This window comes from Notothenia rossii, assembly GCF_949606895.1.
Source record: "Notothenia rossii genome assembly, chromosome: 5".
In the NCBI taxonomy this organism is placed as follows: domain Eukaryota; kingdom Metazoa; phylum Chordata; class Actinopteri; order Perciformes; family Nototheniidae; genus Notothenia; species Notothenia rossii.
Window position 1 is genome coordinate 14,542,014 of NC_136903.1, and position 26,654 is coordinate 14,568,667.

General features: G+C 40.1%; 3 protein-coding genes and 1 long non-coding RNA gene across 4 annotated transcripts; 3 read left to right on the forward strand and 1 right to left on the reverse strand.

Moving 5' to 3' along the window:
• Positions 1 to 119: 119 nt before the first annotated feature.
• Positions 120 to 11,573, forward strand: ap4e1 (adaptor related protein complex 4 subunit epsilon 1). The gene is made up of 21 exons (XM_079685145.1): positions 120 to 455; positions 1,304 to 1,375; positions 1,494 to 1,617; positions 1,795 to 1,868; positions 1,943 to 2,064; positions 2,163 to 2,322; positions 2,405 to 2,571; positions 2,679 to 2,752; positions 2,852 to 2,974; positions 3,058 to 3,167; positions 3,255 to 3,394; positions 3,812 to 3,924; positions 4,012 to 4,130; positions 5,986 to 6,288; positions 6,877 to 6,988; positions 7,063 to 7,201; positions 7,282 to 7,531; positions 8,107 to 8,622; positions 9,132 to 9,322; positions 9,402 to 9,562; positions 9,980 to 11,573. Exons 1-21 carry the CDS (start codon positions 315 to 317, stop codon positions 10,138 to 10,140), a joined length of 3,372 nt encoding a protein of 1,123 aa, XP_079541271.1. The 5' UTR covers positions 120 to 314; the 3' UTR covers positions 10,141 to 11,573.
• A 65-nt stretch (positions 11,574 to 11,638) lies between these two features.
• Positions 11,639 to 17,092, reverse strand: LOC307041679 (aromatase-like). The gene is given in 10 exon segments (XM_079685149.1): positions 11,639 to 12,681; positions 12,753 to 12,991; positions 13,460 to 13,622; positions 13,719 to 13,833; positions 13,916 to 14,037; positions 14,039 to 14,298; positions 14,562 to 14,716; positions 14,797 to 14,947; positions 15,221 to 15,411; positions 16,101 to 17,092. Coding segments are annotated over 9 exon segments (1,572 nt in total). The 5' UTR covers positions 15,357 to 15,411; positions 16,101 to 17,092; the 3' UTR covers positions 11,639 to 12,450.
• Positions 13,504 to 17,317, forward strand: LOC307041683. The gene is made up of 4 exons (XR_013808844.1): positions 13,504 to 13,642; positions 14,891 to 14,964; positions 15,224 to 15,333; positions 17,102 to 17,317. It is a non-coding gene; the product is annotated as an uncharacterized lncRNA (long non-coding RNA).
• Positions 17,318 to 17,387: 70 nt separating this feature from the next.
• Positions 17,388 to 26,410, forward strand: LOC307041677 (uncharacterized protein). Its single transcript, XM_079685146.1, has 31 exons — positions 17,388 to 17,755; positions 18,635 to 18,686; positions 18,791 to 18,808; positions 18,894 to 18,965; positions 19,063 to 19,155; positions 19,509 to 19,631; positions 20,016 to 20,072; positions 20,989 to 21,078; positions 21,154 to 21,246; positions 21,343 to 21,417; positions 21,611 to 21,697; positions 21,781 to 21,864; positions 22,282 to 22,356; positions 22,480 to 22,575; positions 22,738 to 22,815; positions 22,898 to 22,990; positions 23,071 to 23,139; positions 23,275 to 23,358; positions 23,450 to 23,542; positions 23,629 to 23,703; positions 23,839 to 23,922; positions 24,015 to 24,107; positions 24,194 to 24,268; positions 24,383 to 24,463; positions 24,547 to 24,630; positions 24,716 to 24,778; positions 24,901 to 24,969; positions 25,092 to 25,160; positions 25,252 to 25,377; positions 25,467 to 25,617; positions 25,710 to 26,410. The coding sequence occupies exons 1-31, from the start codon at positions 17,438 to 17,440 to the stop codon at positions 26,170 to 26,172; spliced, it is 3,183 nt and encodes a 1,060-aa protein (XP_079541272.1). The 5' UTR covers positions 17,388 to 17,437; the 3' UTR covers positions 26,173 to 26,410.
• The last annotated feature ends 244 nt before the right edge of the window (positions 26,411 to 26,654 follow it).

Here is a 26,654-nt window from a genome sequence, read left to right on the forward strand (position 1 = left end):
ACGGGAAACGTCATGTTAATATCTATTAGTTAAAGAGTTGACCAATTCCCTGTTGTGTCTCCCTTGAAGGTTTACATAAAGTTCCCTAAACACAAACGGAAGTGACATCGCCACCCAGCCTTGGCCAGTCTGCTGATTCAAAACAATGGCCGACTTGCAAGCTAGCATTTTACCTCTTATGATATTTTTAACTGTTTAACAATAGATTTTCCCTGACTCTGTTTACGAAACTCTTACTGAGATGGATAGATGATTAAATAAGTGTATTAAGAAAGAAACAAAACTGCTTCCAGGACCCTCTTCTCGGTGACAAAATGAGCGATGTTGTTGAGAAAACCCTGACAGCTCTGCCTGGTCTGCTGTCTCTAGACTCCCAGCCTGGATCCAATAAACTGTCCTCCAGCTCGAAGCTAGGAAACCTCATCAGAGGGATCACCGAGCTGACCTCCAAACATGTGAGTCTTTCCCCAAAAACTGGAGCTTAGGAGAAATTAGATGTGTGTTGTTGATCATGTGCTCTAACGTTAGCTTAGGGCTAACAAAAAAAAGAGGCATTTGTGTTTTAATCTACTTACTGAATGGCTTTTATATCCTGTTTCTATTATATTCCTTACGTGTTGGAGTGATTTATAGACAACCTTTCTGTTGTTGTTATTATCACGTGCTACCACAGGTGAAATCAGAGCTGGGACTATTTTTAAAACTTGTTATTGCTGGTACGTTCACGTGCTTGTTATAAACCCAGATATTTTAAGTGTGTTAAGAGTCAGCTGCCACTATGCTTTGCATTCACACACTGGGTTGCAGAAAAGTTCATCCTGAAGGAAAATATGAACGTTATTAAAAAGTGTTGCTGCTGTTCTTATTCTAAAGTCCTTGGTTTTGTAGTTTCCCACACACACCTGAACGCACCAATCAGGAATGAGTTACACAGTCAATGTTATTAACTAGACATAATAACTAATGTTCAATTTGAAGCATTGTCTATCGCTTAAGTCACTAGAACTTGTCTTTCATTGAACACCAGCATAACATACTACGCCAAGAAAACGTTTTTTGTATTTGTTTTGGTTGATTTAATAACAACTTTATTTTAAAATATTTTTTAAATACAGATCAGACTATGTCAGAGATAACATCACCAAATAATATCTCACTTAATAACGTCACCACAAAAGTTGTTTAATACTTTTGAGATTCTGATATGTAGTTCATCAGCTGAAGTATGTCATTTTGATGGTCTTATCAACATAAACAAGCATTTTCTCTGTATGTGATAATAATTGTGTTACTCCTTTTACAGGAGGAGGAAAAACTGATTCAGCGTGAGCTAACATCCATCAAAGAACAGGTTTCCTCCCCCAACACCTCCATGGTACAAATCTCCTCTTTTTCCAATTTGATTTGGTCACAAATAATTGAAATAGGTCCATTGATGTCTAAAATGATAGATGTTTTTGTTCACTTCTTCCTTGTGTCATAATCTGATTCAGAGGCAGATGAAGGAGCTCATGGTGAGAGCGATCTACTGTGAAATGCTCGGCTATGAGGCTTCGTTCAGCTATATTCATGCCATCAAACTGGCTCAACAAGGCACCGCTCTGGAGAAAAGAGTCGGTATGTTCTTTTGACATTATCACTCATTCGTGTTTTTGCAATACTGACTAAATCTCATGAATAGCATCTTTTTTAAGTTAAATAAGTATCACTTTTAAACCTTTTTTTGACCATAGTCCATTGCCTCTTCCTATAGTGCTTTAGGCAGAAGAATAATTCCATGCGTCTGACTTTTAGGTTATCTCGCTGTGTCTTTGTTCCTGAATGAAAGTCATGAGCTGCTTCTTCTTCTTGTGAACACTGTATTAAAGGTAGGTGTTTGGCATTACAGCATTTTGTGATCTGCGGTGTTGCCACAAGGTGTTGATGTATGTTGTGTTTCCAGGATCTTCAGAGCACAAACCTCATTGAGGTGTGCATGGCTCTAACTGTTGTCAGCCAGATGTTTCCCAAAGATATGATTCCTGCAATCCTTCCTCTGGTGGAGGAGAAACTAAACCACCCAAAGTAAGAAATGCTATCTAGATACCAATATGTGTTCAACTACAACGTGAAAAATCTGCCTAAATCTTTTGATAGTAAGGGTTTCTTCTAACCTTTTGAAGGGAAATCATTCGAAGAAAAGCAGTCCTGGCACTGTATAAATTCTACCTAATAGCACCGAATCAAGTTCAACACATCCACAACAAGTTTCGCAAAGCTCTGTGTGACAAGGACCCCGGCGTCATGACAGCTTCACTACACATCTACTTACAGCTGATCGAGGTAATACATTTTTCTAGACTTTGGACTTTCCGTTTTGATTTACTGATCCAGTTTCATCACTGGTTTTTTATTTTTCTTACAGGAGAATCCAGAAGGTTATAAGGACCTGACGACAAGTTTTGTCACCATACTGAAGCAAGTGGTGGGAGGAAAACTGCCCATGGATTTCAACTATCACAGTGTTCCTGCTCCATGGCTGCAAATTCAGCTCCTCAGAATAATGTGCTTACTTGGGAAGAATGACCAGAGGTAAATATTCATTATTTTCTCCACAGGAATCTGCGGGTTATGCATTGATGTTTTTGTACTCAAATGCTTGCAAGTACATGTTTTGAGTCCGTCATTATTTTTGACAGTACAAGTGAGATCATGTATGAAGTCCTCGACGAGTCCTTACGAAGAGCTGAGATTAATCATAACATCACCTATGGTATGTGACATTTAAAATGCTGCTTTGGTACATTTGGTTGTGTGAAATCATTTCAGTAATGTCTTTAATGACTTGTTGAAATCTGTTTTATATTTACAGCAATATTATTTGAGTGTGTAAAATGTATTTACACAATTCATCCCAAATCGGAACTTTTGGAAAAAGCTGCAAAGTGCATTGGCAACTTTGTTCTGTCATCGAAGATTAACCTCAAATATCTCGGTAAGATTCAAATGATGTTTTTCTCCAACAATCAGGATCTCAGATGTACACTGTAGTAACTGGTTTATGAATTGCTTCTGTAGGTTTAAAGGCCCTCACCTACGTGGTCCAGCAGGATCCCAAACTGGCCCTGCAGCATCAGATGACCATCATCGAGTGTCTCGATCACCCCGACCTCATCATCAAGCGTGAGGTGAGGCAGATACTGCTGGAGTCTGGATTTAGGTGTCTTAGTATGGTGGGCTTGCAGCATTATAGTTCTCGTTCTGTTCTCTTGTAGACTCTGGAGTTACTCTTTCGGATCACCAACGCCCAGAATGTCACAGTCATCGTGGATAAGATGCTGGAGTTTCTGCGCATCAACAAAGATGACTACACCACCATTGACCTGGTGGGGAAGGTGGCAGAACTGGCGGAAAAATATCCTTTAACACGTGTATTTGTATCTTTTGGTGGCCCACTGCTCCCAGAGAATGGAAAGAAAATTATGAAGTACACCAGTCACAAATGACGCTGCTATACATGTTGAAATAAGAGCCTCCAACTGGAATTGCTTTTCTGATTCAAGAAGCACATTTTGCATTGTATAACTTCATGATGGAGAAAAGTAGCTTTCCTAAAAGATAAGCTTCCTAATGCACCTGAACTCAAGAGGCAATTATTCAGGCCTATTCCAACCAACATACTGTCTTGTTTCAGACCATTGGAAGCTCACGATCTTGACAAACAAGCCTTTTGTTTTTTTCAAATAGAGAGGGTTACAAACTCTGTTAATCATTATTCATACCTTGTTTGTTCGTATTTATTGTGTTAATGTTTTCCTATGAACCGTTATACATATGCACCGGACAATGAGTGGTTCATTGAGACCATGAGCACGGTGTTTTCAGTGGGAGGAGACACGATGCAGCCGGACATCCCCAACAGTTTCCTGAAACTCCTGTCTGAGGGTGAGATACCCCAACACTTACTTACAGTCATTTGATACCAATGTTTATTATCATTTTGCAATGCAATTGTTTCCTCTAATGACCCAGGGTTTGACAGCGTGGAGGAAGACAGGAAGTTGAGGCTGTTTGCTGTGGATTCGTATGTTTCTCTGCTGCAAGGAGAGCCTGGCAAACTGCCTCAGCGCTTCCTCCAAGTCATCAGCTGGGTGAGTGCTAGTGGGACAAAGAGCAGTTTGTATAAATGTTCTGAAATGATAAGAAGAACAAAAAGCAGCGTAACCAAAAAGGTCTGGTTTAATTCATACTCTACTTATAACTTCACAATATGCAGGCATTTAAAAGAAGATGAAAGACAGAATCAGAACAGGAAGTTTTTTTTGGTCCCCAGGAGGAATTAGGTTTTCAGACAGTTTAGAATAAAATGCAGTAAAATAAAAAAAGAAATGTTATACTGCAATCCCCTTAGAGAAACCATATAATTTAAATGTGGGAATGCTCTAAAACAGCGGTTTTCAAAGTGTGAGGCGCGCCTCCCCTGGGGGGCGCCAGAGAGCTTCAGGGGAGGCGCAGCGTGAGACACAAAAGAACGAGAAAAAGACGAGTAAAGTGACACTTGCCCACTTGTGGCTGTCTGTGGAGACCGAGTTCCCCCACCTCGCCAAAAAGGCTGTAAAAGTGCTCATTCCCTTCACCGCCACCTACCTGTGTGAGTGCAGGTTTTCCGCATTGACTTTGATCAAAAGCGAGTACCGGTAAAGGCTGCAGCCAGAGTATGATCTGCGTTTATTCCTGTGTGCATCAAAGACGCAGACTCATTGTTCCCACTAAAGTAGGGGTGAGTGTAATAAGGAAGCAAAGTTGACGTTCAGTGTGTTACCGGGAGCATATAAGGATTTATCCACCATGTTGAAAATGTTAAAAAAAATATGTCTTGAGAACACGGCGTGCGGAAATATACGGGTCGTGCTGCAGCTAGATGTGCCTGTCCTCTGTAAGAAGGTGTCGGCGACTGACATGCAAGGAAGAACGGCTGTCCACAGGCTGTTCCAACTTTAACAACTGTATTAACTTCCAGGGTAGTGAATTGAACATGCAATTGTAATTTGGTGTGTGGTATATTATCATGCACGGACACGCATGTTCCACAACACACAAACTGAACAACACTCAATTTTCCGATCGCTACCAGTGTCCTTGCGATCTTGTTATAATAACAAGTGCACGTTACTGATTCAATATGGTTGAGACCATTCGGGCTTATTCTAGAGGGGTGCAAGGAATAGTCCGAGTAGTGGGGGAGTTTTATACAATATGTTTAAAACATAAAAATGTAAAGGTTTAAAAAAGTTATTGTTTAATGTTTTAAGGAGGTGACGCTACTCAGCCAATCAAATTGGTGCAGTCAGCACGATAGATTCAAACCCACACAGAGACGAGACAAGAGGAGAGAAACAGTCGGAGTAATTTCAAATGGCGGAAGGTAGACAGCGAAAACAGAGCATTTAATTACATTTTCTCTTACTGGACCTCTTTGAAATGAAATTGAATACCCTTGCATTATAGCAACAACAACAATAATAATAATAACAGCAATAATAATTGGGAGGGGGGGCGCGGCTGTTCTTATGTTCTCTGAGGGGAGGGCTCACCTACCCACACTTTGAAAACCCCTGCTCTAAAATATCTTAAACAGTTTGTGGCCTAAGTTACTCAGATAGGGAATTAATATCAAAGTTTTATGCCCCAGGCGATAAAAGCAGAGTCATGCTGGTGTGTCTCCTGGTGGATGATCAGTCAAGATCTCAGGAAGCTCACGGGCACTTAAGAAGTCTTACAAGACAAGAGCCAGACCAAGAGTTTCAAACATGTCCAGCAAGATCATAAGCATACTTTTAAGAGTTAAAATTGAGACCAAGGAACTCATTTTCACAGGAAGGACACAAGAATACACAAAGTCGCAGTTAAAACTTAAAACAACCCCAACAATTCTACTTTTGACCCTTTCCTTCCACATTGAGTGATTAACACACTAAAGCTTGGCCCCCCCTCTGCCATGCACAGGTCCTTGGGGAATACTCCTGTTTGAGAGCGGACCTTGAAGTGGACACAGTCCTGAGGCTGCTGGCCAAGCTGTTAGACATGAAGACCACCAGCAGTGAGACTAAGAGCTGGGTCCTCATGGCCATGACTAAGCTCTGTGAGGGAGGGGCCGGTGTCTCTGTGGTTCGGGGGGTCTCTGAGACATACAGCAGCTCTCTGGACACGGTGCTGAGGCAGAGGGCCCAGGAGCTGCGGCACCTCAGCCAGGACCCGGAGCTACGAGCCCGGGTGTTACCCCGACACACCGGCCTGGAGCCCCTGGAGGTAACGTGGGGCTGCAGAGTTACAATAATGATGTTACATTGTAGGGCATTTATCAATGTGATGTTGTTTCCCATCAGTATTCCTAGAAACAGGTTGCATAAAAACACTGTATCTGCTCCTGTTGAAACTTGTGGAAAGAAAAACATTGTAAACGTTTTATTTCTTGTAACCACAGAGTATGATGTTTCTTTGTAGTTCATTCTGTCTGGCAGAGTTAAGTGCTCATTATCTGATGTTAGGGAAACAGGACTTGCATGCACTTGCCCGCCATGACAACCAGCTAATTACATTAATGATTGTTTTCATCATCCTTTCAGTTGAGATCAAAGCGGCTGTTTAGGCATGTTTTAAGTAGTCTGGTGGGTTTCGATTGAACTGCATTAAGTATCGGATGGAAGTAGAGAACAATAATAATATTCTTAATTCGATTAAGATGCTTCCTCTAGTCATTTTGTGGTCTTTTGTTGCACAACTAAGAGTTGATAAGATATTGATTTGCAAGCACACGTAACTTCTTTAGTCTCTAACTCTTCAGAATGATCTCAGGATAAAGGAGAAGTCTAACATACTGTTGGTGTTGTTTTCCAGGTGGATTCCTCTCTTTCATTTCTGGATGGATTTGTGTCAGAGGCGTTGGCTGCTGGCGCTGCTCCATACAAGCCTCCGCACCAACGGCAGGAGGAACTAGCTCAGGCCAAAGGTGAGACACTGAGCTTCAGATTGTGGCAGATTTGGCTTTGTTTTGATTTGTGCTGACTGTGTTGTCCTCCTCAGCGCTGAGCCTGGAGCCATACGGCCTGTCCCTGCCCCTCAGCATGTCCTCCTGCAGCATCACAGACAGACAGTCTCCCATGCTGCTGTCCATCAGCTCCGGGCTGTCGGGCAATAGCAATGACCTCTCTCACAAAGGAGGGTATGTAGACTCACACAGAACAACAGCTTACACACAAATGCACGACTGGTCTAATGCTCATACTTTGATTTCTGTACCAGCTCCTCTAGTCTGAAGCTGGATGGTGTGAAGCGGGTGTGGGGGAAGGAGGGCTACCTGGCGCAGAGGGAACCTGCGGAGGAGTCAGCCCATGTGGAGGTCCCCAGTACCCTCCGGTCCCCCAGCCAGCAGGGAGGGGCTGACGGGTCACAAAGCCAGACCCCCACCCCCACCCCCGAGCCCGAGCTAGAGAAACAGCAGCTGGCCTCGTCGCTGTTTGTGGGCCTCAGCTCCCACAGCTCTGTGTGTTTGGTGAGATGTTGGATTCTTATATTTTTCCGTTTAAGTGGGAATGCACACATTTGTCTGATATTATAATTCTAGTGTCAGATCAAATGAAGACTTATGTGAACATTTACTGTGAAGCAGCAGCAGACATGTGACATAAGAATCTGGTGCTTAATGCAACTTCACAGAATTCAAAATGTAGGGGGATGCAGGATTAATGTTTTACAAACTAATGATTTTTTAAATTTATTTATCCGCCATTAATTTCCTCAATTAAATCAGACATTTTTTCATATAAAATGTCAAGAAATGTTGAAAAGTCTTCTAAGACACAACCTGAGCTGACATCTTTAAATGTCTTTTCCAAAATCTAACACAATACAAAAAAAAACACAATCCTCATATCAGAGATGCTGGAGCCAAATGTTGCCATTTTTGTTCTGAAGATTATTTAAAATATTCAGTTACAAAAATTGTTATAATTTCATTGTATCAGCTCTATTTCCCACTCTGCTGTGATATTGAAGCCCTTTGCAAATATAACAGACCAAAAACCCTGCACTGTAAGTGCACCTGTTATAACATCTTCTTTTTAACAGATGGGGAAATCTGAGCCGACACCCCAGCGCTTCAGAAGAAAAGCCAGAAGTCCCGCCTCATCCTCTGGTGCCAGCGAGAACATATCCCACTCCCTGGTCTCTCCACCGATCACCGTGGATACCCTGATGTGTAACAACCTCCTGGACTCCCGCATCACCTCCGAGCCGGACGTCTCTCCTCTGGAACAGACTAACGGCTCCTGTGATGAAGAGCTGCCTGACAGTGACGTGAAGGGAAGCAGCCCCTCTCTCGTTGGGGATGACGCTCTGGTTGCAGCTGATCCGGCTCCACATGAAGAGCCACCTAAAGACTTGTTGCTCAGTTCTTATCTTCCTGCTGAACTCTCTGGACTCTCTCACTCAGAAATCACTTCTCTGAGCTCCGACCAAAGCCTGGATCTCTCCGCCTGTCACGTGCAGAAAGAGGGTGATTTAGTGCTGGTGGTTTTTATCTACAACTCCTCTGACTCTGACATCCAACAGATTCTACTGGAGCTGGACTCAGAGGAACTTGAGGTACAGTAATTATGGAGCACATTATTTTGTAGCCTTATAGTTATCAGCCTTTCATATATATATTTTTTATATTCCCAAAGTCCCTCAAAATAAAATTTGGGAAGAAGCTTTTATTGACTACTTCCCCAAACTTAAAAACCCCTTACCAAGAAGAATGAGTCCAAAAACTCTGCAGACATTTTTTAACTTCAGTTTAAAACCTACTTTTTTAACTACGCTTTTAATTACCGTAGTAACATCCCACCATTATTTCTCTTTTTTAAAAGTTGTATTTTTGTATTTACTACTTTTATATTTTATTATATTTATTAATTGTGTCTTATTTCTGTGTTGCTTTTATTTAATTATTATTATTTTATCTTATTTAATATCTCGCTTATTTTACCCACTTTGAGCACACAGAAAAGTCCTAAACAGATACAACTTTGCTATTATTATTATTGTTGTTATTATTATTATTATTATTATTATTATTATATTAAATGGCAGTGTGTTGTCATGTGTTTCAGGTGTCCTGTGAATGTGACGGTGCAGTGGGGGGGGCGAGGGGCCACAGTGTAGCAGTGTGTCAGTACTCCCTGTCTGTGAAGAGACCCTCAGTCCACGTTGAACTGGTCGGGACGGTTTCTTACCAGTTTCCTGTCGGGACGCCTCAGTCGGTGCAGTTCTCGTACAAACTGCCTCTCTCCAGCTTCATCAGGTGATTCTGTTTTCCTTTTCTCCAAATGTCCGTGCAGAGACGGTTAGTTGCTGACTGTTATTTCAAACGTTTTCTTCAGACCTTTGACCCTGTCCACAGAGGAGTACGGGACGATGTGGCTAGACTTCTCTCACGACACAAAGCAGAACCTGACGCTGATCAGTGACGACCCTGAACCTCTCGCAGCTTCTCTGAGTGTGCTGAAGAAGAAACTCCAGCTTCATGTCGTGGAAATCATAGGTGAAAACACATTTAGCATTTCTTGAGGCAACCGCGGCAGCTCCATAGCTTGCTCCGTCAGTCCAGGCAACAAGATGTTCCCTCTCTTTTTTGGTCACAGCTGTTGCCATAGGAGGCTGAAAGTAGGCATGAAAGTCAAATGATTGTAAGGTTGTGTGTATGAGAGAATGCATCAAGTTGTGAATGAATGCGTTGTCTCAGCCTTTGCAAATTCCCACTTGTAACAACTGTTTCTAAAATAACCTGTTGAATTGTTTTTTATTATTTGAAGGCATCTCAAACTGACCTACACGTTGACTTAAAAATGGACCTACATATGTGATGCAGTATTTGACTAATGATTGATATGTGTGTTGTTGATATGTTTTATATTTCATGCTATTACTGAATACATAACCTTTTTAATTGTCCTTCCAGGCATGGAGGGCATTGTAGCTTGCCGTCTCCTACAGGATCAGCCGTGTTTGATGCACTGCCGCCTGCACGCCGGGACTCTGGCCGTGTGGCTGCGCTCTCCGGTCCCCGACCTGCCCGACTGCCTGATGTACTTCTGTCAGAGAGCCTTACAGGAGCACTGACCCCCCCCCCCCCCCCCCCCAAAAACATACACTGCTGAGCAACACAATCACCAAACCCTAAACACTGAAGAGGAAGTAGACAACACAGATGCATTTAATCTTTATATGACTGTGTTAACCATCTGTTTATCTCTTCCACTACAACTAAAACGTTTTGTCCATGAAGCATTCATTTGTGATCGTTGAACTGGTGTAATTATTTACAGAATTTGAAAGACATGGCTGGTAATAATAACCTCAGGGCCAAGAGATTGTGTTTTTAAGCTACTTAGGGTGTTTGATGTTAAAGAATAACAATAATGTCTTAAGATTTCGACAGGGCTACATGATGACTTGAATACTTCTATGGTTGAAACACTGTTAGGGAGGAAATAAGTATAGTTTTCTTGGTATGAAGGGGAAATCATGAATCTCTACAGTACGTGTTTTGCTGCTGGTCTGCATGCTAAATACTCAAATATCATGTCCTGCTTTCTGATTGGTAAAATGATTGATATCAAATCTGCTTTATTTTCTAGGCTAGAACAATCATAACAGTGATTTGTAATCAGTGAAAAGATGTACAGGCGATACTGAGTGAAGCGCTGACACAAGGACACATGCATTGGGTTGCTTGATGTTGTTTATAAGGTGTCTTGAGGAGAAGCACAGGAAGGATCTTTTAGCAGTACCAAATTAAATGTATATATTTTTCCTGGTTAGGAATCAAATCATGATAGGAACATTTTAAGCACTCTAACTCAACCTGCTCATCCTTATGGCTGAAGTTTAAACACAAGGAAAATGTTTACATGCCTGTTTGTCTCTACGTCTTAAGGACTGCATTATGCTGACACTGAATGCAGCCGTTATACTTGTTTCTTACATCTATGAAGAGAGTGTGTCGTCATAAAAATTGCAATGATCATTTAACTCTTCCATGTCCATATTGTGCGTTAATGTGAGGAGCGTTTCAGTTTTCCCTCATGTTTTGCAGACGCTGCCTTCTGCGTGATATGGTGATCTATGCATTCATGTTTCTGTGGGTTTCGCTGAAAGGTGGATTTTTAGTGGTCTTTGATTATTATATTTTTGTATCAATGCAGTATTAAAAACATATTTATTGGATTTATATTCTTACAGAAAATATTTTATATTAATTTCTCTGAAAGAAAAAAGTCACAGTGCTCCTTCATTTGACCGTGCTGTGAGAGATTTGACTTGTCTCAGCCTGTTTTAGTTTACCCAACCTGAAGGGAAGTTCTTTGTGGCCTGTGTCCTGACTGCAGGCACGGCATGAAGTTAACAATGTGTGTGAAACTCAACTCTAACCCAACGCCTTATGATCTAATGCCAGGAGGCGTGTTTGATTTGTGCCTGTGGTACAGAGGAAATCAATGTTGTGCCTGTCACTGCATTCTGCTAACTTATGAATAAATACACATGTAAATAAACTTTGACTCAATTGTTATTCATTCATTAAATACACACATATTAGCTGGAAGCAAAAAAAAGACTATTACAGTAAAGAAAATATTTTCATATGATACTAATACTCTGATGAGGTGCACAGGATAGGAAGTGCCCTTCTCCCTATGTTCTAAATAACACTTAAATCAATCATGATTTTTTCCAGGTGTGATTTCATTTCCCCATGATGTCAAAAAGAAATCTTGGCAATTTGTTTTCCTCTCCTGTTTGAAAGATCAAACATTTCTTTTGAAAACGGTACAGATAATCCCTGCAAACCTTCTTTTTGGCCTGTGCTTGAGTCTTAAACAGCAGAGAAAAACAAAACAAGGGTGGGATTTTAAAAACAGACCAACAGCATCTCTGAGCTTCCAAAGAAAACACAGATGAATACAAAACACACTAACACATATTTACACGACATAACAACAGTACATCTGAACAGGTTTGAACTAGGATTAATGTGAAAAGCAAATGAGACAAAAGGAAGTTGGCAACACATCAAATGTAGTTTTATTCGTTTGCCTTTATATTGTTTTTTGTGACCTCAAGACAACAAACTATGTATACATGTCCACCCTGTTATCCCAAGGGCTGGCAAAGCAAGCCTTCTCTGCTCTGTATCAGCTAAAACCTCCAACCTTGTTTTCTAAAGGTCAATAATGGCAAGGTAGTAAAAACACCTGATGTAACTTCCAAACAAAATTTCAAACTTTGAAATTGCTGATGTTTGTGGCATTTTTGCAACTTATTACATTTTGGCCAAGGAATATTTTTGTATCAGTTTGATACTTTACATACTTTGTATTGGTTTTCCTCAAATCTAACCCCTGCGTGTGTCTCGGTGCTTCCTGTGTGGGTTCATGCTGTCCGGGGGATGAAGCGCATGGCCAGGCCGTGCTCGTCCTCCACCGGCTGCTGCGACAGGTTGTTGGTCTGCCTGATGCTGTCAAGCGTGCAGCCGCGGCGAGGACACACGGTGTAACGAGACAACAAGGTCACCAGGATGGCTTTCATCATCACCATGGCGATGTGTTTGCCCACGCAGGAACGCGGCCCGCAGCCGAAGGGTTGGAAAAAGCGACTGGGAACCTGCCAAACAGAAGAGGGTAAACACTGAGGCTTTGTATCTGTTTACAAAGCGTAATGTTCAGATGACTTACTGTTTTGTCAAAGTTCATCAGGCTGAACTCCTCTGGTTTGGGGAAGAATTCAGACTTGTGCATGAGACCGATGTTGAGAATGATGTTGGTGCCTTTTGGGATTTGAATGCCATCGATCCTGTCGTCTTCCAGAGCTTTTCTCATCGTGAAGTCAACCACCGGGTGAAACCTCAAAGACTCATTAATGAAACTATCCAGCACTTTCAAGCTTTGATAATCAATGTTTTCATCTTTTTGACCTGGAAATGAAAAAGCAGCATTAAAGGGTAGGTAAGTTTGAGAAACCGGATCGAGATACAGTTTTTGTTATGTTCCATGGAATGCTCTTAACATTCTGATAGCAATGTATATCTTAAGTGCTTTGACAATAAATACATAGAAAAATGTCATCTGTGGAAGCTGTAGCACTGTAAAAAGCACGACCAATCATTTTAGCCGGCCCCGCTAAAATGACTGGATGGCCTACCTGCCTGTCAGCCTTCCATCTATGCACAAACTTATCTCGTGCCCTCATTGGTCATTTGCGCGTTCGTGTGTGTTGGAGGAGGGGCTCTGTAAGGAAGTGGCAGATTTTTTCCGGCTGTGTATTTTCAAATTCTAGCGCACTCGAGCTGGTTTCCCCAAAATTACCTACCCCACCTTTAAAGGTTTGTTGGAAAAGTTTCGTTAGAGAGAAACTGAAATTCATGAAGCACACATTTACTCACTTATAACAGTGTTCATCTCCTCCACTATCCTCAGCTCCACGTCTGGGTTTTGTTTCAGAAGCATCAGCATGAAGAAGAGGCTGATGGAAAGAGTGTCAGGTGCAGCAATCACCATCTCCAGCACGCACTGCCGGACGTTATCCGCTGAAAGCTCTCCGATGTTCTGTTCAAAAGAAAATGAAGGTAAACAGCAAACATGACATGACATCAGGATGGGAACCATAGGACTGGTGGAATAGATGTATTAAAAGAGACATACCTGAGCAAAGATCAGCTCTGTTGCAAAGTCACGATCATCATCCAACTTCTCAGACTCATTTATCATCTTCCTTTTCTCTTCAAGAAGGCTCTCCATCACATCTTGCAGCTCCTGGCTGTTGGCACAACAATTAACAGAGAGATTAGCTTGAAGAAACCACGAGGCAGATGTTAAGTTGTTGTGATGTGCGGCTTTACGCTGCTGTCTTGTGCTTGTTGTACAGCCATCCAATCTTGAAGAAGATATCAGGCTTTATAAGAACTGTCTGCCAGGTCTCAAAGTAGTTTTGGATTTTCTGCAGCAAGTCCTTTTCTGAGTTATAAGCAGACAATAAAACATGAGAACAATGTCATATGTTTGCTGGCAGGTGATTCACAGTTTGTATTATACATTTGCTGCTGACCGTTGAGCGGCACCCTGAGGAACAGCCTGTTGGAGATTTCCACCACGACGGCTCTCAGCAGATTGAGGGCGTCCACGTGTTGGGAGGGGTCGCTCATCTCCTGCAGGCGGTCCAGGTGTTTGTCTGTGGAGCTCACACAGACCCCCACCGTCCTCTGGAGGCCGGGGCCTGTCAGAGCTGTAAAACAAATGACAGTGGTGATTGCCAGACTTTAATCTGCAGGGGTTTGAAAAGAGACACTTGATGTTTGTAGAGAGCTTTCCTTTTATCCATTGGAATTCCCTTTGAGCATAATGGGGCCCCTTAAAACTTTTTAATTGAGTGAAAAGTCCACGTTGGTTATATTTTTTGTATACGTAGATGTTTCTTCAAAGAAAGAGGAAAAATAATGCACCAAAAAACGTTGACTCCATACTCTCTTGTGTAAGGTAATTGCTCACCTTTAGAAAAATAAGCCCTCACTTTACTCCAGAGCGGGACATCGCTGTTGAAGATGATCCCCCTCCCCTCCATCCCGACACACTCCAGCCCTTTCTTGCTCCCAAACCTGGCCGTGTAGTGGGCGCTCTTCAGAACATGATACACTGCTGAGGACCTGAAGACGCTTTGACTTACTACAGATTTATCAGATAATAATGGGTAAATGTACAGAGTTGTTTATTTCTGTTGACTTGCCTGCTCAGAATGAGGGTCTCCTCGCCATTAATCCAGACTCGGACCATGCTGCCATACTTTTTGTTGTAGTAGTTGCTTGCTGTTCCTATCCCAGTCCAGATGAATCTGCTGTAGGAGAGGAGAGGACCGAGCCCTGCCAGGAAGAAAGGACCTGCCAGAGGGAAGCAGGTGATACATTAACTGTGTGCTCCAATGCCTTAAGTTAAAACAGGTCTAACTTTATGGAAATCAGTGAACTATCATGTCATTGTGTTAATATCATGATGCAGAAACATTTACTTTAAATTATGAACATTTACTGGGATTATTCAAATGCAAAACGCTGAACATTTAAAAAAATCGTATCTATCTGCCAACACCTGCAGTCCTTTGCACACAATTGGATGAATCTTTCGAGCTAAGTATAAGAACAGAAGTCTTTTACCAGGTATATGTGAGCGGTGTGTTCGACTCCAGACAGTGAAGAGCAGCAGCAGCAGAAGAAGAAGAAGGGCGGCGGTGATTTCAGACACCGAGTCGACCTCCATCAGGATGGCAGTGAGTTTCTCCAGCGGCTGCATCCTCTTCACAAACGCACCTCACTCTGTCTGTCCTCTGCACATAAAGGTCTGTCTCCTTTCGCCAGAGGACAGCACAAACTAATCCATTAGTTACAAAACAGAACCGTAAACTGTCTACCTTTAAATCCCTTGTAATTCTCTTGTCCTGATTACCTTTTCTTCTTTATACATTACAGCAGTTTTATCATGCTCATAACATTAGTCTCTTCTCCCAAGAGCATATATAGAGTTAGCTGAGTATATTTGAGGCAGAACTACATCGAAACACAATGCAGAATAAGAGTTTAAATTACATTTCAAAATGTTAAATTCAAAAAAAAGTTTCACTTTAGTGCTCTAGTGGCTAAGTCTCAACACAGGAACAAAGTCCACATGTTTTAATGTATTTGTATCAACTAAAAAGGTGGTTAAACATTTGCTTGCACACCAAGACGTTTTTACACAATTCACCTTCAACAGGATTATTAAAATAAATATTTATATCTATTTATTAAAATCATTTACTTATTATGTTATTGATTTTTAAGGCAAAGCATAAATAAGCAAGAATAACAGCACACAATAATAACATCGACAAATGACATTCAAATACATATAAACCAGGTAAGAATGATTTAGGGATGAAAAGTACAACATAAAATAAATATATAGCAAATACAGTATATATTAAATGTATATCGTGTTACTATTACGAAAATGTATTTAAATTCTAAAATGCACAAGTTATCAAATCACGTCACTTACTTCTCTTGCTAGTGTCCTGCTCCTGAAGAGTGAGAGGAAAGTTTGAAAAGAGGCAGGTCTTTCCGCTGGTTTTCCAGATGATTTAATTCTCCTCATAAATCGCACTGGTTCAAGTGTTTATAAATCCTTGGTTAAGCCCTTATTTAATGGTTGCTTAGGAACACTGCCACTTGGGGCTACAAGGACTTTTACATGGCCGAACAGTGAACAGGCAGGATAACAGCGCACATCTGAACCACAAAGCAGCCTCAGAGGGACCAAAAAGTGTAGTCTTTTTATTCATAAGAAAGCAAAACCCACAGGTCTTTCATACGATGTACTCTGTATCTTTAGTTTTTATTAATAGGGGTTTATTCACATTTCTTCAAAAGAAAGAAACCCCACTGTCCAATTCACCCAGTTAGGAGGGTATTCAGGGGAAATTAATTAGCTGGGTCAGACTGACCCGTGTCAAAGAGAGCAGGGATTTAACCAGCCATTCAGGAAGGAAACTGGGGGAAAAGACATTGTCATCTTTAAAATGGAAACACTTGTCATTTGAAATGAGTGTCCGTTCTCCATTACTTCCAAAATAAGCATGGATGCACATTTTAAAATCAGTGTCTGTGCAGAAGTTGTTTGCTTCTGATGAGCTGTCCTTCCAGCTCAGCTCCTGAATAGCCGAAATGAAAAGCTGTTATTCTGCTGAAGAAGATGTCGGGAGGGGGGGTTATCCTGAATTGGCTGCCAAGCCAGCTCTCATTGTAGTAGAGAGACTCAACTTGATAATTATAGATTTTGGGAAACATCACCAGCACAAGGGGAGAAAAACATGTAACTATAACCTTCCATTTGGATGTCCATAACAGTATTCATGAAAACAATTTTTTAGAAAGAGATTGTATTGCACGCACACACATCCACACACTTACTGGAAGCAATGTGAAAGCTCTTTTGTCGATCCAAAGAAAGATCCCCTTGTTCACCACTTATTTATTCCACTTTCATGTCATTTTGCGTAGGACTGACTGATGGCAATTTTGAAAGAAAGAGGATGAGAATAAAGAAAGGCACTACACTGTGTGTGAAGGGTATGTCATTCTTGAAATATGTCCATAAGTGGCTTCTGAATCAAGCAGGCCTACACACTTGATCTGTTTCCCAGATGCTTTTTCTTACGCAATGCATCATTTGGGTCCTACGAGTTACAAACAGATCTTGACATGTTGATTTCTCTCCCGCGTAGTTTCCCTCTGACGTGTCATCTGTTGGCTGGTTATCAGATATGTGCTGTATGTGCTAGTGAGTGTCAGAGCTCAGATTACTCTGCAGCAGAAGAGCAGCAACAGGGCACAAACATGAAGGAGAGGAGTGGAGTTTGTCTGGCGTGGAAAGTGCTGCTGCTGGTGGGGTTGTGTGCACTGCTGCTGCTGAGCTCAGGAGCTTTGGTGTTCCTGCTGGTTCGACAGAAGGAGCTGACGGAGGAGCTGGTGCGGCTGGAGGCTCAGATGCAGGAGCTGTCCCAGAGCTGCAGGCTGCAGGCGGGGGTCCTGAACCAAGACCCTGCAGAGACCAGAGAGCTGAGGAAGCTCCAACGCAGCAGACGACACCAGGAGGAGGATCTGAACCAAGAGGAGAAAGACATGATGATGATGATGGCACACTCCATGGTTCCTGTAAGACACCTAATGATTTTAATGTGGGCTCTAAGAACATGTGACTAGTGGAGAATGTTTTTATAAGGCAGAACAGAGGAGCAATCGACAACTCCTTGCTGTCATCTTTTATAGAGACATTTCCTTCTCCTTGTCCCTTTTGGGAGAAGAAGCATGTCTGAGTAATGCAAATAATCTAAAAGTCTTTTTGCAGAGATCTTTTTCCACTGAGAGTTTTCTGGATAAATACTTAGTGGAGCGTGACGGCTCCTCCCTCTACTGCACTCACATCTGACGGGAACCTGGCCTTTCTCCAGCGGGCGCTCCTGTGTGTTTTGACAGCACATATATCAGAGGCACACAAGTGCTTTACCAAAACAATATCTACTTTTACTATTGACCGGAAAGATGAATAATCATAAGTAATGATTAGTAATACTCAAACAAAAACTTTATTTGAATAACTTTGACTTTTTTCAGATGCATGGGTTAATTGTTTTTAACTGTGATGTGCTAGAAAATAGTAAAAACAATGCTCAATACAAGTTCCGAGAGGAAGGAACTTCAAATAGCTTTTTTTGTCCGATCCATCCTAGAAGACGAAGAAATAGTTCAGTTTTGGCTTAAAGATAACATGCACAATTAATCAATTATCAAAATGCTGCTTTAATCAATTGTGTTTAATCAATTAGTCAAATCATCGTGTCTGCTCTTAAATGCGAGGTAACTATAGTTGTATCTTGTTTTTGTCTTTCAAATCCTGAGAGATGTCTCACGAGAAAGAAAAATAATATGTTTGCATCCAAGTGATTTAAAAACCAAACTGAATTGTAGAAAGCCTCCAGATGTGTTTACCATCAACATCGACCTCATCTGCTTTTTCTGTTTTCTTCATTTCAGGTCAAAGCCCTCATGGATCTGTGTAACGGCTCCAGAGGAGTCTGTTTAACAGGTGCACTTCATACTCTGTGGACATACATCAGCTGTGGCTTTTATGTGTGCTGCTCTACTCTATTTAACTTGTGTTAAACATTTCAATGTTTTATTTTTCCCCAGGTCCACCTGGCCCAAAAGGTAAAAATGGGCATCTTAATTAATTGCATAAACTATTACTTTAAAGTGAATTTGCTACTTCATTCAGAGCACTTTTTCCTGTTAGGTTTGCCAGGCAGAGCGGGGTCAGCAGGACAGCAGGGAGTGCCAGGGCTGGAGGGGAGACGAGGGAGGAGAGGTGAGAGATCTTCCGTCTGAAATAAACAGAATAATTCCTCGGGCGTGCACCGGAACTCAACTCAGTGGTTTTAAACTAATAATCTGTCAATGACTAGGACGTCCAGGCGAAAAAGGAGAATGCAGAACCAAAGGAGACGCTGGGCTCCCCCGACCTAAAGGAGAGACCTGCAATGGCATTCTCGTTGAAGGTATTTTTTTTAACCAGATATAAATAAGTATATTAACAGAGAGATCATCAGACTCAAGATAACATTTGGAAAGCTGTCTCTTTATTTTATATCATCAGGAAGTTTTGTATATTCTTTATATAGAGGACAAACTTAAACTGTTTAGCTCCACTACTTGTGACGTTCTAAAATAATAAGATGGTCAACATGTTTTCCTACAAACGTAATCCTATTGTGGGATATAGTAAAAAAGAGAACCAAAACCTTTGAGAACTAATTTGGGGGAAAAAAACGTTTTGATTTCCCTTCAAGCTTTAATGTTGTAATCTTGTTGTAGAGAGCGACTGTCATTAACTATTTGTTGATATCTCCAGGTCCCCCTGGTCCGAGGGGCCCAGCCGGCCCACCCGGTCCCCCCTGTCCTGCTCGGTACTGTAATAATGAAGTGAGAAACAACACCATCGAAGAACACATCCACCAAAACAACATGTTGACGGGTGAGAACATCTTCACTGAATCATTATTAATAAATCAGCACGTTAGTTCTTCTCTAACAGAAAAGTATTACCTGACAACAACAACATCTTTTTTATTCATTTAAATGTTGTTTTCGTTTTATATTTCGTTCAACTTTCAAGTTTTGGTGTCTGAACATTGTATTTCTTTTTATTAAATCAGAATCTAATCTTATCTAAATCAGGGATCTACACACTGCCAGCCAGGAATTGTGGTTGAAAAATTAAAAATATATTTTATTGGCCTAAATGCCGAATTTTAAATATTTAAAAATAATTTCTATACATCATATTTGTTCTATTATTGATTTTAGAACGATTTTTAAAAGTTAGAACTTCATTTATAATCTTTTCCTTCATATCTAGACTCATCTCCTTCTTTGGCGGATAAAGAAAACAGCAGCTCAACAATAAACAACACTGGTAGGATGACATTCAGAACTACAACAATTATGAGTTAATCATTTAGATCAGTGGTTCCCAACCTGGGGGGCGCCAAAGATCGCTGGGGGGGCGCCAGGCCTCAGTTGATTTGAGGCCAAATATCATATTTAGACTTTTTTTTATCTTTACTTTTTTTACTTTTTTTTTTTACATATAATTGTAAGGCAATACATGATTGTCACTAAGCCTTGTCTCCACATTACAATAACATATAAAAAATCATTGACTAATTAAATTGAATAAACATTCAAGTTAGTATTAAAGGCATACAAAGACAGAAATGTATAATTCTTTCTTTAATAGAAATGTTTCTTCTGCCCATAAAGTGTCCAAACCAGGGTTTTCTAAAACATAGTCATTGTCCATGCCGGTTTCAATTGGATTATTTTTCACAGTTGCTCCGATCAGATCGGTCTCCTCCATTTTGTAGATTATTTAGGACTTTTGAATCCACATAAACACATCGGCAAAATCCGGCTTACTTTGAGCATGAGTTTTAAACAGTTTAATCTCTTTGTGAATTGTTTCCACTTGCGCCGTCCTTTAAGTTCTTCATACAGCGGGAATCCAAATGAATGAATCCTGAGTCCAATAACCATCAAAGTCACTCCAACAGTGCTCCTTAATTACGCTTTCATCCTCCTTTAACAAAATACTTCACATTCATCCATTTTTTGAAAATAGTTGTAGCATTTTTGAGACTTTTAAACTGTAATTACCGCTGTGTGTGTGTGTGTGGGGGGGGGGGGGGGGGGCGCAACTTCCAACAGGAGTCATTTGGGGGGGCTCTTGGGAAAAAAGGTTGGGAACCCCTGATTTAGATGATATGCTGTTTGTGACTTTAGTCTTCATGTTACTTTTCCTTTAACATTATATTATATCTTTATTTCCACAGAACCACCAACACCACACGCAGCCAATGAGAGACAAGACGTACTGAATGTTACTGCCTTTAAAGAAACTCTCAACACAAGTAAAGAGTCTGGTAAGCATCCATTATGTGAAAACTTCCCTTTAAGACCTGAGAACACTTTTCATCTTGTTTAATGTTTCCATCTAGAGTCAGTATCAAGTCATCCTGAGTATGGCCACGACACCTTGAACAAAACCAACTCAGAGAATGTCACAGAAGCATCAATCAGATTATTAACAGGTATTAACTGTGTTTTGAATTATAATTAAATATCTGATTAAAGGTGCTATAACAGCGTTAATGTTTGTAACTGTTGCATAATGTTTCATTCTACAGCCCCACTTTCTCAAGACCAAAACAGTGGCGCCTTCAATGGCAGTGGAAACATTAAGGACATCCCAATGAAAAGTGGTAAGAAACGTTCACTATGTTTGATCTGAGTATTCACCAATTCACATTTCGATTTAGATCACTCTAAAAACAAATATAAAATCCAGTTAACAGTTATCCAGTCACTGTTGTTTCAAGACAAAGTATACCATATACTTGTTTAGTATTTCATTTAGTAAAAAAATATATGGTCATCTAAATTCTGTTTTATTAGTGTCACCGCGTCCAGCCTACAGACATGACACGTGGACTGAAAACAGCACAGGAAATGTTACAGAGACATCAATAAAGTTATTAGCAGGTAAGAGATACTCCGACTCCTCCATGAAATGTTTGGTCTTAACTTCATTCTGTTATTCATGCTGTCTTATTGACTCTCCACAGTCTTACCAACGCAACATCGAGCTCATGAAGCCGCAGATGATATTAATGTTACTGGCACTGAGATACTTCGAGATACAGATTCTGGTGAGCTGGAAGGATTTATTTTAAGACCTAGTATTGTTATTTTTCTCAATAGAAATGTCAGTATCAGATCTTTTTAATCCTTCAGACCTTCTTAGTTTAAACTATAACTCATAAAGTGAAAAATGTGTGGTAGGACATAAAAATTCAGCAAAACATTTGTTATTCATGTATTTTTAACAAATCATAAACACATGGAATAAAATAAATAATAAAAATAAAAAAGGCCATGTTAAATGATCATAATCATTTAAATCCAAAAGTTGTTTCATCTATTTATCTGGTTACTATCCATTCCTTTATACATACAGTATACAACAACTATATTATTAACAGGTAGGAATAACTCAATAATTATGAGTAAAAGGGGTGAAAATTACTTTTTTAAAACTTCATTTAATAATGGATTCCCTTCAACAGCTCCACTTCCTGAAGACCAAAACAGCGATTCCTTCAATAACAGTGGAGCCATTATTGATGCATCCATTAAAAGTGGTAAGAATCAGAATACACATCTGCTGCTGTTTATTCAAACAGGTGGAGGAGCACAATATACACCTAACCTTATAAAAGTTGTAGACTACTCACAATATATCTCTTTGTCGTATAATCTTTTAGACTCTTCATTATCACCCCAAAACAACAACAACAACAACAACAACCAGAAATTAACTGGCGTTGAGAGATGGATTAACTGGATGTTCCAGGTTACTGGTGAGTAAACTGTGGATTTAATCTTCTACAGAAATAAACAACAGCCAAGTTTATGAGCTGAGGACTTGATGATATGCAGTTCAGGAATAAAGACATCACATTTTAATATGATTTAATATCACTACCATCTCTTCTGGTTTAATGTCATCTTTCTTCCTGCAGAATCACCAACTCCACATCCAACAACCAACAGAGACGTTTCTGACTCTGAGAAACTCCAAAACATAAAAGTGGAAACTGGTAAGTAATGTTGACACAAAGGAAGACTGTTAAGACAAACTTTGAATATACAAATAAAAACTATTTTCTTTATTAATTGTAGAGTCAGTATCACTTAACCAGGATGGTGGTAATGGCACATTGAACAATACCAATAGAGAACACGCTACAGAGGCAACAATAACAATATTAAGAGGTATACAATGTTTTTATTATGAGCAAAGCTATTGACCATAACTTTATGATGTTTATTTATGTTTCATTTATTTTTATAAGCTCCACTTTCTGCAGACCAACACAGTGATGCTAACAGGGGAACCATTATTGATAAACCCATAAGAAGTGGTAAGAAACGGTCTACTGGGTTCACAATTTGGAATCAATATTCATTCACACATTTAGTTTTCCTCCTCCCTCAAAAGAGAGATATGTATTATCTGTTTGATCACTTTTTTTTGCATATTATCTTCCTCCCTGCAGAATCACCTACTACTCCACATTCAACTGACAACGACAGAGATGTTTCTGACTCTGAGGAACATCAAGACATAAAAGTGGAAACTGGTAAGCCATGTTGAGCCAGAGGGAGATTGCGAAGACAAACGTTGACTCTATGAGAAAAACAAAACACTTATACTTTTTTTGTATCTTCTAGAGTCAGTATCACTGTATCCAGGAAACGGTCATGGCGCACTGAAGGATATCAAGAGTGAACATGCTACAGAGGCAACATTGACATTAGTGACAGGTAGGATATATGATGTATGAATAATTAGCAAAACAAATGACCATAACTTTAAATCGTTTTATTGAATGTGTCCTCTCTTTAAAAAGCTCCGGATTCTGCAGAACAAAGCAATGATGCCTTTAATAACAGGGGAACCATTATTGATAAACCCGTGAGAAGTGGTAAGAAACGGTCTACTGGGTTCGCAATTTGGAATCACTATTCATTCACACATTTAGTTTTCCTCCTCCCTCAAAAGAGAGATTTGTATTATCTGTTTGATCACTTTTTATTGCATATTATCTTTCTCCCTGCAGAATCACCTACTACTCCACATTCAACTGACAACGACATAGATGTTTCTGACTCTGAGGAACATCAAGACATAAAAGTGGAAACTGGTAAGCCATGTTGAGCCAGAGGGAGACTGCGAAGACAAACGTTGACTCTATGAAGGAAAAAACAAAACACTTATACTTTTTTTATCTTCTAGAGTCAGTATCACTGTATCCAGGAAACGGTCATGGCGCACTGAAGGATATCAAGAGTGAACATGCTACAGAGGCAACATTGACATTAGTAACAGGTAGGATATATGATGTTTGAATAATTAGCAAAACAAATGACCATAACTTTAAATCGTTTTATTGAATGTGTCCTCTCTTTAAAAAGCTCCGGATTCTGCAGAACAAAGCAATGATGCCTTTAATAACAGGGGAACCATTATTGATAAACCCGTGAGAAGTGGTAAGCAACTGTCATCAAATGGTATCAATATTGATCATTCACACATTTGGTTTCACACTTTTATTTATCATCGGTTCCATCGCTTTTTGTTGAATATCCTCTTTCTTTCTTCAGAATCACCAACACCATATTCAACTGAGATCTACAGAGATGTTTCTCACTCTGAGAAACATCAAGACACAACCTTTGAAGCTGGTAAACAACCATTTTGAGCAGCAAGGATACTGTTAAGACAAACTTTAACTAAATGAAAACAAACCCAATACTTTTAATTTCAGAGTCTGTATTGCTTCCTCAAAACGACAGCCACGACATATCGAAGCACACCGAAAGGGTCAATGCTACAGAGGCGACAATAACAGGCAAGGAGCACTCTGTTTTGAATTAACAGGAAAGCAAGTTACTTTCAAACAAACAATACATATAATGTTTTATTTCATTAAACAGCTCCACTGTCTGCGGACCAAAACAGTGATGCACTCAATAATGCTACACAGCCATCATTGAAAGGTAGGAAGCACTCTTTTTGAATAATATGTAAAGGTAACACTTGGTTTTAGTATGATTAATGATTCTGCACTATTACACTATTGTTGTGTGTTAATCTATTTGTGTTTACATTCATGTTGCAGCCTCACTATCTGTAGACCTGGAGAGGGTCAACAACACTGGAAACATTAATGATACACCCATGGAAAGGGGTATGATTGTGTTTTGTGTCCCATATTTATATAATATGAACTACTAATTTTAGTTTCTAATACTTAAAATGAAATGATTAATTATTCTTCATCTTGTTTTTTTTGTTCTTCCCTTTTTCTAGACTCATCATATCCACTCCAGACTATTAACAGGATCAATGTGAAAAACAATGAACGATTGACAAAAACTGGTCAGTTATGGAAATCATGTTTCAAATAATGCTTGAATGTAAGTGTGTCAATTCGAACAAATATTGAAGGGCATATGTGTCTTTGATTTAGAGTGCAACATTAGAAACATTAAATGTTCAGAGAAAGCCACCAAAATGCAAAGCACTTTTGGAGCCTGGATGTCCGACGCATCCCAGGTTGATCAAGATCGATACTGGCTGGCCTATCATTTTTCAGGTGATTTTCCTTTCATTTTATAAAGAAACCAAAAGTCAGACAGACTTGTGTCATGTGTATATTTGAACTTGAAAACACTGCCTCTCCAGGTCGACATCTGGTGGAGCACAGGAACATTTCAGCATCACCAAATACAACAGCCAAGACAATAGATGCCAATGGGTTCTTCCAGGGCTGTGGTCATGTCGTTTACAAGAGCTCATTTTATTTTCACAACGGAGGATCAAACAGACTTATAAAGTGAGTCTTAGTGGTATACATACTTTTATTAACTTGCCTATACTGACTTTTTTTTAGGTCTATTTAACTAACCATTGATTATCATTTCACAGATTTGACCTGAACACCAGGAGAACCAAAACTCTGACCATGGCAAACAGCAGATATAACAACCTGAACTATCTTTCCCGCAACTCAAAGACGTATTTCAAGTTTGCCGTGGATGAAAACGGACTGTGGGTCATTTTTGCTGCGGATACAGAAGATGATACAATGGTTGCAAAGTTAAATCCTGACACATTCTCCGTGGAGTCTGTCATTAACACTCACTACCCTACAACTAAAGCAGGCAATACTTTCATTGTATGTGGGGTGCTATATTTTACAGATGATAAAGACAGAAGAGTCACATATGCCTTTGATTTGATGAAAGAGAGTCCTCTGGATGCAAGTTTTGATTTGAGGCCAGCTAATGGCACCCTGGCTATGCTGTCTTATTACCCGAAAAAAAAAGTTCTGTACATGTGGGACAACAGCAGTGTAAAGATCTGCAAGGTCAAACTCAAATACACCTAAGAATTACCACAAGCCTTGTAAGTAATAAAGTTATTTTTCAACTCCCATTCAGTTGAAATTAATTTATTGACCACAATGCTTGATTTACTGTAAGCGGCATGAAGGATGAAGGGTAATTTGTAAATGTTTTATTAACCTCTTCTACACAGCACCACCGATACTGGGGGAAAAACGCGTCATCTGCAGGAAACAGCGTCTGAGGGCATCTTAATATTCAATAAACTAAGAATGTTTTATATCCATGTATCTTTTTTTTTTCTTTTTCAAAAAAACCGACAAAGCTAGCGCCGAGCCTCTGAATTAGCTACGAGCGAAAGAATCTTAAGGCCATTAGCACAGAACTCTAGCTACACTGATCGATATACTTATTGGATCTGCACAAACAAGCTTAAATCCTGAGAGTCCACAGATTATAGAAATATAAGGACGATCACTGAGCGATCTGAACTCGTGAAGGGAAGCAAATACAGACAACACACAAG

Coding starts and splice junctions, on each gene's coding strand:
- ap4e1 (XM_079685145.1), top strand. CDS start 315: ATGAGCGATGTTGTTGAGAAAACCCTGACAGCTCTGCCTGGTCTGCTG. Junction 1,376..1,493: donor CCTCCCCCAACACCTCCATG/GTACAAATCTCC, acceptor AATCTGATTCAG/AGGCAGATGAAGGAGCTCAT. Junction 9,563..9,979: donor TCATGTCGTGGAAATCATAG/GTGAAAACACAT, acceptor TTGTCCTTCCAG/GCATGGAGGGCATTGTAGCT.
- LOC307041677 (XM_079685146.1), top strand. CDS start 17,438: ATGAAGGAGAGGAGTGGAGTTTGTCTGGCGTGGAAAGTGCTGCTGCTG. Junction 23,359..23,449: donor AGACATAAAAGTGGAAACTG/GTAAGCCATGTT, acceptor TGTATCTTCTAG/AGTCAGTATCACTGTATCCA. Junction 25,161..25,251: donor TGAACGATTGACAAAAACTG/GTCAGTTATGGA, acceptor TCTTTGATTTAG/AGTGCAACATTAGAAACATT.